This window comes from Oncorhynchus mykiss, chromosome 2, assembly GCF_013265735.2.
Source record: "Oncorhynchus mykiss isolate Arlee chromosome 2, USDA_OmykA_1.1, whole genome shotgun sequence".
Classification (NCBI taxonomy): Eukaryota; Metazoa; Chordata; class Actinopteri; order Salmoniformes; family Salmonidae; genus Oncorhynchus; species Oncorhynchus mykiss.
The window spans coordinates 42,124,653-42,144,204 of record NC_048566.1 but is presented as its reverse complement, the minus strand read 5'-3'; the positions used below and the strand labels follow the sequence as shown (position 1 = coordinate 42,144,204).

Genomic DNA, 19,552 nt, shown 5'->3' with positions numbered 1-19,552 from the left:
GAGAACAAATAGAGAAAAGGGAAAAAATGAAGTCACTAGGACTAGACGTGGAATTGACGGACACCAGGTCTGCAGGAATTAACACCCTTAGCAAGGACGTTAAAAATCTAATTTCTCCCATTCTCACTCGAGAACCTATCGAGGGCCCGCTCGACCAAGAAACAAGCCCACAGGCTTTTTTTATAGACTCTGATACAAAAGTTGTGAAGAAAAAGGTCAAAAGCTTCACAAAAGCCAAGTCAACTCAAACCAGAAAAGTCGATCTGCTTTCACCTTGAACAGAAATGACACATCACGTCGTTGCGAACAACCACTCCACTTTGTGGGGAATATGTCCACTAAACGCAACTCCGAACAGGCCATACCTGGAAACAGTCCTGGAGGACTGCTTAACCTCTCATGTGGTAATTGATTCGGGCTCAACAATATCGCTCATCTCTCAAACTATGTTCAGTGATCTCAAAAGGGCTTTGAAGCCAACTAAATGTTGGTTAAAAAGGGAACAATCCGACACTCTGGTTTCACTCAGACTACCTCACCTCTCACATTGAGACTCATGCTGAAACTACACTTCCAGGAAGTATCGCCTGTTCACCTTCTGTATGTTACCAGCCTTGAATCTGAACCCCTGCTCCTCGGAGCAGACTTGGTGGATCGCTTACTCCCACTAATGGATTGGATAACCATTCATGTATGGTCACAGGTCACAGTGGTTTCTCCACTGACCACACTGTCTTCCACTAAAGCTAGCTGCAATGCAATCTTCCACAAGGGGTATCTGTCGACAGCACACCAGGAGATTTGGTTGAAAGGTTACAGCCAATCTAATAACAATGCGGCCGCTGACAACACGTACATAGGGTTCGATCTTTTTGCTAGTGCCAAAACCAACCGCTGGTGGGGAGGTCCCGAGACACAAAGGGGGGAAATACTAGCCCAGATCCATGATGATCCTCATCGAGGCCGGTGAGGGGGTTGAGACTACGTGCAACACTGTACGAGGCCACCAAAGCAGGAAACAAATATAGTTGTAAACTTCCCAATAAGAACAGAGAGCGGACAACCCTCAATGTGGATAACGTGAGAACAAATCTGAGATATCACAGCAACTAGTAAAACGCTCTACTCATGTGTTCCGGTAGGATAACATTTCATAATAAATTGGTAGGATAACTGGTCCCCTTGAGTACCAGTACCAATGCCAGCACAGTCAGTCCAGCCACAATCAGTAAGAAGGTTAGAGACCTCACAAGTCAAATTGCTATTGATAACAGTGACAGATGAGTTAGTAGTCACTCAGATTGCAACACATGTAAGGGAATCTCCAGAACACTCTTTTGATGGTTAACACACATGCCACTAATACATTCAACTGTCCATTCAGGAGGAAAGTTATTAGAAGTCATGAACCATGATCACACCACGTATGACTTGTTCAGTGCTTATAGAATACTTCCGTCGTGAGGGTAGCTCCTCTGTGGATAACATAGATATGAAATAGACACCGTCATACCTATCACCACTACAATGGTGTAAGACACATTAATGTGTAGTAAAACTACTACAGGTCCCCTTAACATATGTCTTGAGGTAGACATCCATTCTTACTGACCTCCAGGCATTGACATGAAAATGATCTGATGACGTCAGACTCATTCTGAACAGGTTGCAGCCTGTCAGGATAATTGGTTTTCTAACCCTTGGCATGTGTGCTTATGTAAGCATAAACGCACGCGTACAACGGAACATTTAATGAGGATTTATGCAAAATACCAGCCTCAGTAAAGTTGAAAATTTACTCGGAGGCCTTTGACTCTACAGCTACAGTACCCACCAGTTTCACCACAGAGGTCCATCCTGTAGACTGCCCGAAGCTGGTGCCTTACAGCTGTAGATGTATCATGTAGTTATCAACTTAGGATAGTGCCCGAAGCAACACACCGCTAATTGGGAACGCCCAAGATATGACATTAGAGACAATGCCATGGTCATTTTGCAAAGACCTTGGACGTATATAGAATACAGTCCAATTTGATGATTAAGGTATGATAACTATTATTTGTATATATTTTGTTTGTGCTTATATTCCTATTCGCGTCATTTTCTGTAACACTTAGGAAGTGATAGTCACAAACAAGTCCCCCATACAACCATCAGTTAGTGCCACAACGCCATTCATTTCTGTAGAAATGTGATTATATATTTTGTGAGTGTGTGTGCATTGTTAACATCTGCCCAGATCTACCAGCCTGAAAGACCAGACGATGGGTCCGGAACGACGACCCCTATCCGGACATCCGCTGCTCATTCTGGTGGTGGACTGCTCCGTTGGCAGAAAGCCTACCAGGGTAAACCACCAGAGGGGGACCGCAACGGCAATCAACAAACAGGACATCCCCCGGTCATTCTTGTGGCGCTTTCAGAAAGCCAACCCGGGTCAACCACCAGAGGGGTACTGCAATTGAAAACAATCACAGTAAGGTACTTAATTGCTAAACAGAAATGTGATATTGAGATAAAAACAGCTGCACTGGACTTTTAAGAGCTTTCCACTCTATGATGCTTTAAACATTTCAAATAACATGTCTGTCCATGGTGATGGTGAGACCGAGACACACAGGGCATGTGGATCTCATGATGCCTTTAATTCAGTAAGTCACAACAATATAGAATTGCACAGCATCTTCACATTGTCCCAGAGGGCATACACAAACTGCCAAAGACAGTCTTCACAGCTGCCCTGTATATACAAATAATTAAAAGCCTTTGAAAAGTAAAATACAGTCATAAATACAAAAAAGAGAAAAAAAATGTACAAACTTCATTCATTTTTAGTTCCCATGGTTTATGTCCCTAATATGTTCCATTATATACAAGATTAGTTTTATTAATATATATCGCTTGGGAAAATACATTTCCCTCTGTCCCTCATATTCACGTCTTGATAAGGCCCTCTAGAAAGTCTTTCTCCACCATCTCCTCAATGTTCTGCCGTGCCCGGCTCCAGAACACTTTCTGGCTCTCCAGCTTGCCCTCCTTGTTGGGGAAGGAGTTGCCAGAGTGGCTAGGGGCGGTGGTGTGGGTGGGGCCATTGCGGCTGCTGGCCTTACTGTTGAACACCTGACTGAGCAGGTTGAAGAAAGGGAGGAGCTGCTCCATGCTGCGGATCATGTAGAGTGTCAGGGTGAGGTGGCCCCGTTCCCAGGACAGAGTACGCAGGGAACAGTCCTCCTCTGGGTTCTTCTATGGACGAATGGATGGAAACAGACGACAGCAGAATGAGCAAAAAGTTGTGACTTTATACAGCTATGAATATACACTGCTCAAAAAATAAAGGGAACACTTAAACACAATGTAACTCCAAGTCAATCACACTTCTGTGAAATCAAACTGTCCACTTAGGAAGCAACACTGATTGACAATAAATTTCACATGCTGTTGTGCAAATGGAATAGACAACAGGTGGAAATTATAGGCAATTAGCAAGACACCCCCAATAAAGGAGTGGTTCTGCAGGTGGTGACCACAGACCACTTCTCAGTTCCTATGCTTCCTGGCTGATGTTTTGGTCACTTTTGAATGCTGGCGGTGCTTTCACTCTAGTGGTAGCATGAGACGGAGTCTACAACCCACACAAGTGGCTCATGTAGTGCAGCTCATCCAGGATGACACATCAATGCGAGCTGTGGCAAGAAGATTTGCTGTGTCTGTCAGCGTAGTGTGGAGACAGGCCAGTACATCGGAGACCGTATGAGGGCAACAACTCAGCAGCAGGACTAATACCTCCGCCTTTGTGCAAGGAGGAGCAGGAGGAGCACTGCTAGAGCCTTGCAAAATTACCTCCAGCAGGCCACAAATGTGCATGTGTCTGCTCAAACAGTCAGAAACAGACCCCATGAGGGTGGTATGAGGGCCCGAGGAGGACGTTTGACATTTGCCAGAGAACACCAAGATTGGCAAATTTGCCACTGGCGCCCTGTGCTCTTCACAGATGAAAGCAGGTTCACACTGAGCACATGAGACAGACGTGACAGTCTGGAGACGCCGTGGAGAACGTTCTGCTGCCTGCAACATCCTCCAGCATGACCGGTTTGGTGGTGGGTCAGTCATGGTGTGGGGTGGCATTTCTTTGGGAGGCCGCACAGCCCTCCATGTGCTCGCCAGAGGTAGCCTGACTGCCATTAGGTACCAAGATGAGATCCTCAGACCCCTTGTGAGACTATATGCTGGTGCGGTTGGCCCTGGGTTCCTCCTAATGCAAGACAATGCTAGACAATGCTAGACCTCATGTGGCTGGAGTGTGTCAGCAGTTCCTGCAAGAGGAAAGCATTGATGCTATGGACTGGCCTGCCCGTTCCCCAGACCGGAATCCAATTGAGCACATCTGGGACATCATGTCTCGCTCCATCCACCCATGCCACATTGCACCACAGACTGTCCAGGAGTTGGCGGATGCTTTAGTCCAGGTCTGGGAGGAGATCCCTCAGGAAACCACCCGCCACCTCATCAGGAGCATGCCCAGGCGTTGTAGGGAGGTCATACAGGCACGTGGAGGCCACACACACACTACTGAACCTCATTTTGACTTGTTTTAAGGACATTACATCAAAGTTGATCAGCCTGTAGTGTGGTTTTCCACTTTAATTTTGAGTGTGACTCCAAATCCAGACCTCCATGGGTTGATAAATTTGATTTCCATTGATAATTTGTGTGTGATTTTGTTGTCAGCACATTCAACTGTGTAAAGAAAAAGGTATTTAATAAGAATATTTCATTCATTCAGATCTAGGATGTGTTATTTTAGTGTTCCCTTTATTTTTTTGAGCAGTGTATTATATTTACACTACAGTTCAAAAGTTGGGGTCACTTAGAAATGGCCTTGATTTTGAAAGAAAAGCAAATATTTTTGGTCCATTAAAATACCAAATTGATCAGAAATACAGTGTAGACATTGTTAATGTTGTAAATCACTATTGTAGCTGGAAACTAAAAGGACAGCATCCCAGAGTCGCCTCTTCACTGTTGACGTTGAGACAAGTGTTTTGTGGGTACTATTTAATGAAGCTGCCAGTTAAGGACTTGTGAGGCGTCTGTTTCTCAAACTAGACACTAATGTACTTGTCCTCTTGCTCAGTTGTGCAGCGGGGCCTCCAACTCCTCTTTCTATTCTGGTTAAAGCCAGGTTGCGCTGTTCTGTGAAGGGAGTAGTACACAGCGTTGCACGAGATCTTCAGTTCTTGCCAACTTCTCACATGGAATAGCCTTCATTTCTCAGAACAAGAATAGATTGATGAGTTTCAGAAGAAAGTTCTTTATTTCTTGCCATTTTGAGCCTTGAATCCACAAATGCTGATGCTCCAGATACTCAACTAGTCTAAAGAAGACCAGTTTTATTGCGTCTTTAATCAGGACAACAGTTTTCAGCTGTGCTAACATAATTGCCAACGGGTTTTCTTATGATCAATTAGATTTTTAAATAAAAAAACTTGGATTAGCTAACACATTGTGCCATTGGAACACAGGAGTGATGGTTGCTGATAATGGGCCTCTGCCTTTGTACTGTAGATATTCAATTATTTTTTATTTTAAATCTGCAGTTTCCAGCTACAATAGTCAAATACAAATCACTAACCATGTCTACACTATATTTCTGATCAATTTGATGTTATTTTAATGGACAAAAAAACGTGTTTTTCTTTAAAAAACAAGGACATTTCTAAGTGACCCCAAACTTTTGAACGGTAGTGTATGTGCTTTGTTGGTGTGCCATTATCTGACTGGATTGTCTGCCAGAATTTTTCTAACATATTCATTTTTACACTGTTCAGGCTACAGCTGACATTTACATTTCTCAAGTTTCATTTTTGTTGTCACGTGGGGAAAGCGCCCTAGCGCTCTGATTGGCTCAAGGGTGTGAAGCTATTCCTGACGCTCCTCCAAGATTCTACATGTTGAATCGTGAAAGTAGTGTAAGAGCCTGGACACAGCAGGCTGAAAATATTTTCTGAAGGATATCAGTGGGCGAACATCAGCTGCAGTCCACACGGTGTGTTCCAGGGGCCACCTGCCACTCTCGACCACCTGGCAGGTGGCCCCTGGAACACACCGTGTGGACTGCAGCTGATGTTCGCCCACTGATATCCTTCAGAAAAGATTTTCAGCCTGCTGTGTCCAGGCTCTTACACTACTGGCTTTAGGGGTACAGTAAGTTGTCCCAAATGCCAGTAATAGCTCAAGTTACCATGGTCATTGGTCACATTTACTAATGTGGGTCATTGTCCAGCCTTGCATTACATTGCTCTGAAGGTAGACCAGAGCAGTTACCTTGGCTCGTTTCCTCAGCAGCTTGGCTAGTCGGACAACATAGGGTTTGAACTCTCGCTGGTGGGTCCCCTGTCGTCTCACCTCCAGACCCGAGTCATCAGATGCCTCGGGGATAAAGGCCCAGCGGTACCTGGGAAAGAACACAGCCAACGCCCAAACATTGCACACACATAAACCTTTTCACACATCTGAGCAAAAAAACACACAATATATGAGGGAAAGGACAAAGTGACAGGAAAATATATGAGCCATCACTGAATGATTTCGTTCAGTACGATAGTGCGAAAAGGCTTGAGGACCTCATTGGGTAAAAGTGTTGCAACATACTTTAATGCGTTATGAAACACAATCTATGTGCTTGAACCTTGTATACCTTCCAAAAAATATAAATGAAACAGTACAGTGTGCACTACAGTCTTCAGATAAATGTACTGCATGGGAGTGTATGAACCCAGGCAGGAGTAGTGGGTTAGTACATACATCTGGAACTGGGGCAGGCTCTCTGAGGGCAGTGCCAGGGCCAGGTCCAGCAGTTTGCAGGCAGACAGGTAGAGATTGAGCCAGCGCTGGCTGTTGTAGGAGGTGGAGAAACCGTTCCCTCCAGAGTAGGTGGTCTCCAGGCCAGCCACCGATGGACCTGACGTCCTACAGGTCAAACCCAGATGGAAACATGACCAATGCATACACACAGCATAGACTCAAGACAGTACGGACCCGTTTCCTGGACACAGATGAAACCTAGCCCTGGACTCCATTGAACATGAGAATCTCCATTGAACATGCTTTTATATTTCAGGTCTATTCTTAATCTGTGTCCAGGAAACCAGCCCTACAAAGTCCCCCAGGTTGAAGATACACATTGGTAGTGGATGTTTCCCCCACCATACAATCTAAAGCGCGTTGAGCACCTGAAAACTCGATAAATTCAATCCATCATCATCAAGTCACATTTCTATGGCAGGAAAAACACACACTCTCATTGTCATGTATTAATCAATGTCCACTCCCATTTGGTGGACTGACAGTTACCTTGACATGTCCTCGTCTGCAGTAAGCTCCTGCTCCATGAGTAAAAAGACCTGAACCTGAGAGGGAGGAAACACATAGGTAAGTAAATAGGAGGATTATACACTGCTCAAAAAAATAAAGGGAACACTAAAATAACACATCCTAGATCTGAATGAATTAAATATAATCTTTTGAATACTTTTTTCTTTACATAGTTGAATGTGCTGACAACAGAATCACACAAACATTATCAATGGAAATCAAATTTATCAACCCATGGAGGTCTGGATTTGGAGTCACACTCAAAATCAAAGTGGAAAACCACACTACAGGCTGATCAACTTTGATGTAATGTCCTTAAAACAAGTCAAAATGAAGCTCAGTAGTGTGTGTGGCCTCCACGTGCCTGTATGACCTCCCTACAACGCCTGGGCATGCTCCTGATGAGGTGGCGGATGGTCTCCTGAGGGATCTCCTCCCAGACCTGGACTAAAGCATCCGCCAACTCCTGGACAGTCTGTGGTGCAACGTAGCCTGGTGGATGGAGCGAGACATGATGTCCCAGATGTGCTCAATTGGATTCAGGTCTGGGGAACGGGCGGGCCAGTCCATAGCATCAATGCCTTCCTCTTGCAGGAACTGCTGACACACTCCAGCCACATGAGGTCTAGCATTGTCTTGCATTAGGAGGAACCCAGGGCCAACCGCACCAGCCTATGGTCTCACAAGGGGTCTGAGGATCTCATCTCGATACCTAATGGTAGTCAGGCTACCTCTGGCGAGCACATGGAGGGCTGTGCGGCCCACCAAAGAAATGACACCCCACACCATGACTGACCCACCACCAAACCGGTCATGCTGGAGGATGTTGCAGGCAGCAGAACGTTCTCCATGGCGTTTCCAGACTGTCACGTCTGTCACATGTGCTCAGTGTGAACCTGCTTTCATCTGTGAAGAGCACAGGGTGCCAGTGGCGAATTTGCCAATCTTGGTGTTCTCTGGCCAATGCCAAACGTCCTGCACGGTGTTGGGCTGTAAGCACAACCCCCACCTGTGGACGTCGGGCCCTCATACCACCCTCATGGAGTCTGTTTCTGACCGTTTGAGCAGACACATGCACATTTGTGGCCTGCTGGAGGTCATTTTGCAGGGCTCTGGCAGTGCTCCTCCTGCTCCTCCTTGCACAAAGGCGGAGGTAGCGGTCCTGCTGCTGGGTTGTTGTCCTCCTACGGCCTCCTCAACATCTCCTGATGTATTGGCCTGTCTCCTGGTAGTGCCTCCATGCTCTGGACACTACGCTGACAGACACAGCGAACCTTCTTGCCACATCTCGCATTGATGTGCCATCCTGGATGAGCTGCACTACCTGAGCCACTTGTGTGGGTTGTAGACTCTGTCTCATGCTACCACTAGAGTGAAAGCACCGCCAGCATTCAAAAGTGACCAAAACATCAGCCAGGAAGCATAGGAACTGAGAAGTGGTCTGTGGTCACCACCTGCAGAACCACTCCTTTATTGGGGGTGTCTTGCTAAATGCCTATAATTTCCACCTGTTGTCTATTCCATTTGCACAACAGCATGTGAAATGTATTGTCAATCAGTGTTGCTTCCTAAGTGGACAGTTTGATTTCACAGAAGTGTGATTGACTTGGAGTTACATTGTGTTGTTTAAGAGTCCCCTTTATTTTTTTGAGCAGTGTATATATACAGTGTTGTAACAATGTACAAATGGTTCTGTGGGGTGTGTTTGTGTTTGTGAACAGAGCCCCAGGACCAGCTTGCTTAGGGGACTCTTCTCCAGGTTCATCTCTCTGTAGGTGATGGCTTTGTTATGGAAGGTTTGGGAATCGCTTCATTTTAGGTGGTTTTAGAATTTAACGTCTCTTTTCTGAATTTTGATAATTATATATATAACAATCTATTATCTTGGTCGACGATCTATAGTACAGTAGTTTGAGACAAAGGGGATGACAACCACAACTCAGCAATCAAAAAGTATTGCAAGAATAACAGTGGGGCTTACTTATCCAATCAAGATACTCAATACTTGATTGAAAAAGCCTACATTATCTTGGAAATTCTATCGAAATATTTATAAACAGCAGGCGTAAGCCTTCATTCGGCTGTTCATCGGCAGTTGTCGCTTGTGTGTGTGTGTGTGTGTGTGTGTGTGTGTGTGTGACTAAGTGCGTACATTTTTTTGTGGTGTATGTTTGTAGCGTGCTCTAGTGTCTCTCACCAGTTCAGTGATCATGGTGGGCCACAGTGAGGTGAGGTGTTGAGGAGACATGCGCAGCAGTAGAACTCTGAAGAACAGGAACACCTGGGCATGGAGGATGGGCACCTGGGGCAGACGCAGACTCTCCACCAGCCGCTCTGATAGGGGAAACACACACACTCATAAGTCAATACTCCATCGCTGTGTGTGTGTGTGTGTGTGTGTAAATATTTGAAAACAGAAGGATGTGTGTGTTTATTTCTTAGAGGCGTGTGTGTGTGTGTTGGTAAGCAGGGGTATGTGTTTGTGTGCATGCCTGTCTGTATGCTGTCTGCATGTGTGCGTTTACCCTGTATGTCAGGTAGGTATTTCTGGTACTGGTCCACCTCGCTGCTGTAGATGGTGAAGGCTAGGCGTTTGAGCAGCATTGCTCTCTGCTCCAGCTCTGCGTCTCGGTTAGAGAACAGATTCAGAGAGCTGCTCTGAGCCACCGCCACACGAGCTGCAGAAAGACGCACGTTAACTACTATACTATAACAGTTCCAATATAATATCTACCTGTAGAGCTCACATACAACTATACACAGAAATGATATACACACAGAAATGCTCATTTAGAAGAACCAGGCTACTCAATTATACTTACTCATAAGATCTCTAAACGTGGTCTTGTCGTGGGTCATAAGATGATCAATGATGGCTCTCCAACTGGAAAATACAGGAGAGGACTTCAGATAGAATCCTATTATATGAAGCACATAACAAAACTACACGATCCCCGTGCCCCATCGTTCCCCTCCTCCACACACTCAACAATGCTCAACTCACTGGCTGACACAGGACGAATCCATCTGGAAAAAGGTGTGGTCCATGAAAAGGTCGAAGGCTTCTTTCTTCCAGGCCCGCCGGGTGTACTGGTACCCACTCAGGCTGCTCAGCAGCTGGATACACGCCCGGTAGCTGGGGGCGTTGTGGGCACTGCCAGGGGAGAGGCCACAGAGACACACTGCACATTAGAGATAGGACCCAGATATGACCTGACCAGGAAATACTAGGCCCTAGTTATACAGCTTGGGAGTGTTTCCTTGGCAGATCCCATGGGCATGTTATTTCGTGTTAACTGAGGACCTGGGCGTGCTCTAGGCTCTAGTGAAGGAGTGTAGTGTATTGGCTGGTCCATCCTTACCTGTGGTTGCGGAGGTAGGGCACGACATAGTGCATAATGTTCACCAGTAGAGGGATCACCCTCTCCTTCTCGTCACTGTAGAACACCATGTCTAGGAGATGGGCCAGCACCTGACAACACACAATCACTACTCTCAATACTCTGCACTGTTCAGATAGGATACATGGCAACAGCGTACTACACTAAAAAGTCATAAGACTTAGCACTACAGCAGACATCAACCGACCAATAAACACCAATGCACTGCAATGAGTAAACGGGTCACATGAGAGTGACATAAGCCTAAACAACGGAGAGGGAGGTCTGTTTATAACACTTTTTAATTTTTTTTATTTATTTTACCTTTATTTAACCAGGCAAGTCAGTTAAGAACAAATTCTTATTTTCAATGACGGCCTGGGAACAGTGGGTTAACTGCCTGCTAAAGCAAGAGAGGCACACTTAGAGCCTCCAGTTTCTATCTGGCTTCAGCAGCAACAGTGTCCAGGGAAGAATGTATTGCTTTGCTAATAATGATTGAGGTTGGGCCTGGGGGAGGGAGAGCTGATCGTAAATCAGCTGAGTGAGAGTAGACTGTGTGTGGGTCCTAATAGCAGAAGCAAGGCTGTTGGTAGCCGCGAGTGGAGAGGATACACAGACGGACGGACACAGACCGGCAGACAGACGGCCAGACAGTGCACTGGGTGTTTTACCTCCGCTAGCAGTGTGAGGGCGTGAACGCTGTACACAGATGGAGTAAAGCTGGACGCCTCCATCACTGTGAGCATTAGATCTGAAACACACACACCATTAGTGACAGATCATACCCAGCACACACACATGCAGACACATGCTGTTTGTGTGCACGATCAAATATCCACACTAACAATGTACCCCTTTGAATGCATTCCCAATACATTGGGTAATTCTAAGTGGTATGATAGTGTGGATATTGAAAACACAGCCATACATTCAGTCACACAAGAAACACCTCTAATCTGCACATTCCCGATTAAGGTTGTGTTCATTAGGGACCAAACGGAAGAAAACGGACTGAAACAGGGAGGGACTACCCTGGACTTGTCCAATAAGAATCCGGTGCCCCAATGAACACGGAGCTGACGTATTGTACACAACTAGCACAAACAGCCAGGGTCCTCTCATCACTCCTACCCTCTACGTCTTGCTCCAGGCTAGTCCCGTCCACCATGATCTGTGGTGAGGCCTTGACCTCCAGGTTCCTCCTCAGCCAGGTGGTCTGCTCCAGAGAGGAGCCTGCGATGGTGCCGATGGCCTCCACCACCTTGTGGGTCACATCCTGCACACACACACACACACAGTGAATAATCATACTGGCTTCATTACAATAACCATACTACCATACCACTTAAATAAAATGCATGCCCAATACACTGCTTCAATCTAATCGGTATGCTGGGATAAATAATGGAACGGAACTATTGAATTGTATTTATTTGGGTAAAAACATATTCAGCAATAGGTACATTGTATTCCCAGGGGACAACACTTAAAAGTATTATTCAAAACACTTGAATCCTAAGTGGTCCTCGATGGGGCTTTTACCTCGATTAATATGATCTTATCTAGAAGATAAGAATGGTGAATTATGTCATCTTAAAGACAGAAGAATAGTGAATCCTTTTGCATGGGACTGAGGCTTACCTGCAGCTCCCGCTGGTCCTTTTTGCTCTCTAGGTTTGGGTTCTTGAGGATGAACTCATTCAGAACTCTGGGGAAGAGACAGATGGATAGGTTAGTCTGGTGGCTGCGTATGTAAAGGGTAGATAAGGGGAAGAGAGTGATGGTTTAAGTGAGAGAGGGCAATGTCTCAGAGAGCGTTGTAAAGCGCAGTTATACCAAAAACTACAAAGTAGTAAGGAATCGCAGAGCTCTCCTCCTTTGTGGGTGTAGCTTCCAAGCAACAGGCTCACAACATCACGTTGGTTATTGGCGTATACAGCACAGTGCCAAATCTAGCTTGCAAGACTCTCCCTCCTCCGACTTGATTATTAGCTAATTATAAACTGTGTGGGTCGAGCCCTGAATGCTGACTGGCTGACAGCTGTGGTATATCAGCTGCTCTAATTACTTTGGCAAGCAGTTTATAATATCAATAAGGCACCTGGGGGTTTGTGGTATATGGCCAATATAGCACGGCTAAGGGGTGTGTCCAGGCACTCCACGTTATGCACATGAACAGCACTTAGCCGCTGTATATTGGCCATAAACCCCACCTCCTCGGGCCTTATTTCTTCAAATGTATCCTTGTGTCTAATTCCCCTTATTGAAAATGACTTTATTAAATGTTTTTATTTGACTTTACTAGGCAAGTCAGTTAAGAACAAATTCTTATTTACATTGACTGTCTACCCAGGCCAAACCCGAATTACACAGGGCCAATTGTGTGGCACCCTATGGGACTCCCAATCACAGCCAGATGTGATACAGCCTGGATTCGAACCTAGGACAGTAGTGATGCCTCTTGCACTGAGATGCATTGGCTTAGAACACCGCACCACTCGGAAGCTGGTGTGTGTGTGTGTGTGTGTGTGGTCTAACCCCAGTATGAGGAACTGTCCAGGAGCAGGCAGCCCCAGCTGTATCGAGTCCTTCAGCAGTGCCAGCAGAGACGGCCAACTGTCCACCAGACTGGACACAGGGATTCTACATAGACAGACAAGAAGGACACAGTCACAAACAATGTTCTAATGATGGGCCAAGTACTCATTTAAGTAAGACACTTGTATAGACAGTTTAGTAACAATAATAGTAAAGCTACAGAACTCAATGAATTGGACTAACAAAATTCAGGGGTTTTATCTGAATTGAACTCGATTTTATTCTACATGCTCAACACACTTGACATAACAAAATGTCAAACTAAACATGACATCACATGAACTGAACTACCAAAGAGGGAAAACTCAGATGGTACACTTCTTCCAGGCATGGATCGTCTTAGGATCACATATGCAGTGGGGCAAAAAAGTATTTAGTCAGCCAACAATTTTGCAAGTTCTCCCACTTAAAAGGATGAGAGAGGCCAGTAATTTTCATCATAGGTACACTTCAACTATGACAGACAAAATGAGAAAAACATTTCCAGAAAAATCACATTGTAGGATTTTTAATGAATTTATTTGCAAATTATGGGGGGAAATAAGTATTTGGTCACCTACAAACAAGCAAGATTTTTGGCTCTCACAGACCTGTAATTTCTTCTTTAAGAGGCTCCTCTGTCCTCCACTCGTTACCTGTATTAATGGTACCTGTTTGAACTTGTTATCAGTATAAAAGACACCTGTCCACAACCTCAAACAGTCACACTCCAAACTCCACTATGGCCAAGACCAAAGAGCTGTCAAAGGACACCAGAAACAAAATTGTAGACCTGCACCAGGCTGGGAAAAATGAATCTGCAATAGGTAAGCAGCTTGGTTTGAAGAAATCAACTGTGGGAGCAATTATTAGGAAATGGAAGACATACAAGACCACTGATAATCTCCCACGATCTGGGGCTCCACGCAAGATCTCACCCCGTGGGGTCAAAATGATCACAAGAACGGTGAGCAAAAATCCCAGAACCACACGGGGGGGCCTAGTGAATGACCTGCAGAGAGCTAGGACCAAAGTAACAAAGCCTACCATCAGTAACACACTACGTCGCCAGGGACTCAAATCCTGCAGTGCCAGACGTGTCCCCCTGCTTAAGCCAGTACATATCCAGGCCCGTCTGAAGTTTGCTAGAGAGCAATTGGATGATCCAGAAGAAGATTGGGAGAATGTCATATGGTCAGATGAACCCAAAATAGAACTTTTTGGTAAAAACTCAACTCGTCGTGTTTGGAGGACAAAGAATGCTGAGTTGCATCCAAAGAACACCATACCTACTGTGAAGCATGGGGGTGGAAACATCATGCTTTGGGGCTGTTTTTCTGCAAAGGGACCAGGACGACTGATCCGTGTAAAGGAAAGAATGAATGGGGCCATGTATTGTGAGATTTTGAGTGAAAACCTCCTTCCATCAGCAAGGGCATTGAAGATGAAACGTGGCTGGGTCTTTCAGCATGACAATGATCCCAAACACACCGCCCGGGCAATGAAGGAGTGGCTTCGTAAGAAGCATTTCAAGGTCCTGGAGTGGCCTAGCCAGTCTCCAGATCTCAACCCCATAGAAAATCTTTGGAGGGAGTTGAAAGTCCGTGTTGCCCAGCAACAGCCCCAAAACATCACTGCTCTAGAGGATATCTGCATGGAGGAATGGGCCAAAATACCAGCAACAGTGTGTGAAAACCTTGTGAAAACGTTTGACCTCTTTTGTTATTGACCAAATATTTATTTTCCACCATAACTTGCAAATAAATTCATTAAAAATCCTACAATGTGATTTTCTGGAAATGTTTTTCTCATTTTGTCTGTCATAGTTGAAGTGTACCTATGATGAAAATTACAGGCCTCTCTAATCTTTTTAAGTGGGAGAACTTGCACAATTGGTGGCTGACTAAATACTTTTTTGCCCCACTGTATTTGCTACTTATGCTTAACACACTTGACAGACAGGTGGAGGTCTGTTGGTCTCACCTCTGAACGTAGGCATAGAAGAACTGCAGCATGCACACCTCCAGAGACAGATGCTTCTACGGCGAGACGGTGAGAAAGAGGGAAGACGAGTGAGAGAGAGAGAGAGAGGGTTGAGGAAGAGGTAACACTGGACAGAACTACATTTAATTAGAAAATAATGAGGCCGTGGCAGGGAAGCTGCCAATTTACTTTGATATACTGTAACAATAAGATGGCATCTGTCCAATGTAATAGTAACAGAGGACCTGCATTAGGGTGAATTAGGACTAATGGAAGCAGGAGGCTAGGAGTCATGCAGCTTTAAATATAGTCATAAACTGTAACAAGGTTAGAGTAGCACAGTGTGATCTAAGCGTATGTATTGGGAAACTCATTTGCTTTATTTTAATGGTAAAACAGAGCATGTCAGTTTAGATTGCAGGCTATTGGGAGACCGCAGCACCAACCTTCTCTTTGGCGATGGCCGGCGGCTGCTTCAGGACCTCTTTGACCGTCTGCATCACGGTCTCGGTACGCATGGCGCTGACCGACCGCACCAGCTCCACCAACAACAACTGCTCCTCACTGGCAGTGGGGATCACCTACACACACACACGTGCGCAAACATGGACACAGGCAGGGTAAGAGACCTCTGCGTACCGCCATTAACCACACTAATAACACAAAATGTACGTGTTTAGTAAGGGTTTCTGCCATGTTGATTTCTGGAGCTTACCTTGTAAGCGGCAGTGGTCTTGACCTGCTTCCTCTCGTTCCACACGTAGGCGATAGCTGCCATGAAGTGGGCTCCGTGGTTCATGGAGATGGGGCCTAGCAGTTCCAGGATCTGCTGACGCAAGTTCTGAGGAGAAAGAGGAAAGATTGAGCGCTCTATGCAGTGCCAGAAATAAGACCAGGCCAACAGGAAGTGGACGGTCCATTCTCCTTGAACAATGTGCGAGTCCTGGGGAAACCCACATGTAGTGCAAGCTTTTGTTCCAGTCCAGCGCTAACGGATGCTTAGTCGAATCCTCAAATCAGGAGTACCGGACTGAAACAAAAGTCTGCACACCCTGTAGGGTCCTTAGGAGCAATATAGTTAAGAGCTAGTAACATAAGCAGTTTTCTGCATGCACTATAACGCATGCTAAACTAAGTACACTACCCCCCCCAAAAAATATAAAAATATATATATATTGAAGAACACTGATCTAGGTATAAACTATAGGTACTCTTTTCACAGTATCGTGTCGACCTAGACCAGACTGTGATGGCTATTATCACATTGTCCATTTCAGCTGAGTTCTAGCAACTATGGATGGATGAGTGAGTAATCAGATCAGCTCAGCACAGCTTGGTTTAGCTCGCCTTAGTTCGATTCAGTACTGTGAAAAGGCTTAGGGTCAGGGTGTAGACGCAGTACCTTGGTGGATCCCAGGTTGATGTTGGAAGTGGATGCAGCGGAGGCGGCAGCTGGCCGGTCAGAGCTGTCGGCCTGGTACAGGACGCTCCACAGCAGGGTGACGGAGGACATGATGGTGTGGAGGATGGACAGGATCCCTGAGCGAGCCTCCGCCAAGTGCTTCTGGTCCACACTCACCTGCAGCTGAGAGGATTGACAGGGACATGGAGATAGTCACTAGTGAAAGTCTACACACCCCATTGCAGTCTTCACGTTTATCTGCCTTAAAATTACTAAAAAATTACTAAATTACTAAAAAGAGATTACATCCAATTTTTTTCCTCTACCAATATACTTAACCTACCCCACATTTTCAAAGTTAAAGAAAAATTATAGAAACATTAACAAATTAATAAAAACATTTAAAAGGAAGATGTATTGATTGCGTATGTCCTCACACCCCGGAGTTAACATTTGGTGGAAGCAACATTGGCAGCCAAATTTTTTACAAAATTACTCAAGCTCAATAAATGTGGTTGGGAGTCATTGTTGGACAGCAATATTCAAATATTGCCTCTACATTTTCAAGCAGATTTTCAACTCAGGACTGAGACTGGACTATTTAGGAACACTCACCACCTCTTGGAAAGCCATTCTGTTGTGTTTTTGGCATTAAAGCTTGTGTAATTGTCACATTGAAAAATAAAACTCTATCCCAGGGTATGGTTCTCAGAAGACTACGTTGGGTTTCCCGCTAACTTTTTTTACCTGGGCTTTGCTTCTTTCACATTTATTTTGATCATGACAAACTCCCAAGTCCCTGCCGGTGACAAGCATACCCATAACTTGATGCTGCTACCACAATAGCCATGATAATAGCAATCACTGTTTGAATATTGCTGTCCATTAATGACTCCCAACCAAATGTACTGAGCTAGAGCAATTTTGTCAATAACAATGGATATATGTTGCCCTAAGTGCAAAGTTGGTTCAATCTTCTTCAAAATGATTTACAGATGTAATGGCTGCCAAAGGTGCTTCCACCAAGTATAAACTCTGGGGTGTGAAGACAAACACAATCATGACATCTTACTTTTTTTATTTATTAATTTGGGAAAATGTCCAATAATTTTCTTTCACTTTGAAAATGAAGTAGTAGGTTGTGTAGATTTGTACAGAAAATGCCATCCTTCTTAGATACATATGTGCAATATAAACAAAGGAGGTCTATCGATGTGTAAATAAGTGACATCGGCATTAAATCAATGCAGATATGACACTGTCTACTTGGCAGTGCAGTGCGGCCTCACCTGGTGGTACTGGGAGGATGGGTCCAGTAGACAGTAGTGGATGATAGCGGTCACTCCTTCCAGTACTGTTAGAATCAAATCTGGGGGGATGCACAGGGCCATCCACTGAGGTCTGGAAGAGGGATAGTGGGGAAAGTATAAATTAATAGTCATCATTTGGTATAAAAAACTACTTTGCCATAAACAATTCATGTTGTCATAGAATATACAGTAACAATTTAGAATCCACAAATGCATTAGTCAAAGGTGGGTAATTGAGGCAACTGCTGGTCAAGAGAGACATCTTGTGGCAGCATCACTCACCTAACTTCTTACAAACATTCCCTCTGCTACAAATCAGCTGTAAATCTATTGCCTTGGATATGCACTTAAATGAACCAATTCATCCTAGCTAGGTTCATCCAATTGGAGACAGATTTTCAGATGAATACTAAAAAATCTGCATAAAAGAATATGCGCATTTTCCCACCAGTGGCGTTTCCACCAAACTGACTTGTGAATAAAAAGCACTACGTGATGATGCAGAGAACATAAAAAGGTATCTTTTTTCTTCTTAAAGGGATGGTTTGAGATTTTGTGAATGAAGCCCTTTATCTACTTTCCCAGAGCCAGATGAACTTGTGGATACCATTTTTATGTCTCTGTTTGCAGTTTGAAGGAAGTTGCTAAGTAACATTAGCGCAATGACTGGAAGTCTATGGGAACAGCAAGCATGCTAGGTGTTCCTGTAGACTTGAAATCATTGCGCTAACGCTAGTTAGCATTGGCTCACGAAACTACCTCTAACTTCCTTCATACTGGATGCAGAGACAGACATAAAAATGGTATCCACAAGTTCATCTGATTTTGGGGAAATAGATAAAGGGCTTCACTGCCAAAATCTTGAAATATCCTTTAAATTTGTACCGAATAGTAACCTATAGTTCAATGTGAATTCATCTCATTTTCAACTGTACCGATGGTTTTGTCACAAAAACTGTTGCGTTAAATAGCAAATGTGCCCACTATGGTCTTGGCAGGTGCGCTCTGGACAACAGTTTGCAAATACAGTGCGGGCTGTATTTAGGCTAGCCTATATGATGACATTATTATGGATAAGAGCGAGATTCTTTTTTATTTATCAAATGGCAGCCAAGCCTCGATTGTCATGTCACCAGAATAAGACCAAGATTATATTTATTGTAAAGGCGCATCGAGCTCATCCCTGTGCACTTTCACAAACTTTTGAAGTTCATCATAACTTATTTCATCTGTCACCTAATAAACTGCATGCTTTCCCCAAGTCGTAGTGGGAGGACCACACAAAATATAATTGCGTATAATGGCAGGTAGCCGCCCCATGTGCAACCGAAAGGTTGCCGAAAGGTTGCAAGATCAAATCCCCGAGCTGACAAGGTAAAAATCTGTTGTTCAGCCCCTGAACACTGTTCGTAGGCAGTCATTAAACATTTTAATGTGTTCCTAACTGACTTGCCTAGTTAAATAAAGGTACAATAAAAGCATTTCCACTGCCATTTCTTGCATAATTAGCCAAATTTTACTGA

General features: G+C 44.6%; 1 protein-coding gene across 8 annotated transcripts in view; it reads right to left on the bottom strand.

Annotated features, from left to right (window-relative positions):
* Window positions 1–2,459: 2,459 nt before the first annotated feature.
* LOC110489908 (protein dopey-1) overlaps window positions 2,460–19,552 on the bottom strand; it is a 41,456-nt gene continuing 24,363 nt past the window's right edge. For all 8 annotated transcript variants that reach the window (XM_036948609.1, XM_036948603.1, XM_036948594.1 and 5 more), the window contains 18 exons: window positions 18,009–18,120; window positions 16,720–16,902; window positions 16,033–16,158; window positions 15,764–15,898; window positions 15,318–15,373; window positions 13,296–13,400; window positions 12,399–12,465; window positions 11,889–12,033; window positions 11,429–11,508; window positions 10,737–10,846; window positions 10,379–10,528; window positions 10,197–10,258; window positions 9,900–10,052; window positions 9,572–9,708; window positions 7,354–7,409; window positions 6,805–6,969; window positions 6,325–6,454; window positions 2,460–3,243 (listed from right to left, as the gene is read on the bottom strand). In XM_036948609.1, the coding sequence (XP_036804504.1) occupies window positions 2,935–3,243; window positions 6,325–6,454; window positions 6,805–6,969; window positions 7,354–7,409; window positions 9,572–9,708; window positions 9,900–10,052; window positions 10,197–10,258; window positions 10,379–10,528; window positions 10,737–10,846; window positions 11,429–11,508; window positions 11,889–12,033; window positions 12,399–12,465; window positions 13,296–13,400; window positions 15,318–15,373; window positions 15,764–15,898; window positions 16,033–16,158; window positions 16,720–16,902; window positions 18,009–18,120 (2,281 nt within the window). In that variant the 3' untranslated portion in view covers window positions 2,460–2,934. The remainder of the gene's footprint in view (window positions 3,244–6,324; window positions 6,455–6,804; window positions 6,970–7,353; window positions 7,410–9,571; window positions 9,709–9,899; window positions 10,053–10,196; window positions 10,259–10,378; window positions 10,529–10,736; window positions 10,847–11,428; window positions 11,509–11,888; window positions 12,034–12,398; window positions 12,466–13,295; window positions 13,401–15,317; window positions 15,374–15,763; window positions 15,899–16,032; window positions 16,159–16,719; window positions 16,903–18,008; window positions 18,121–19,552) is intronic.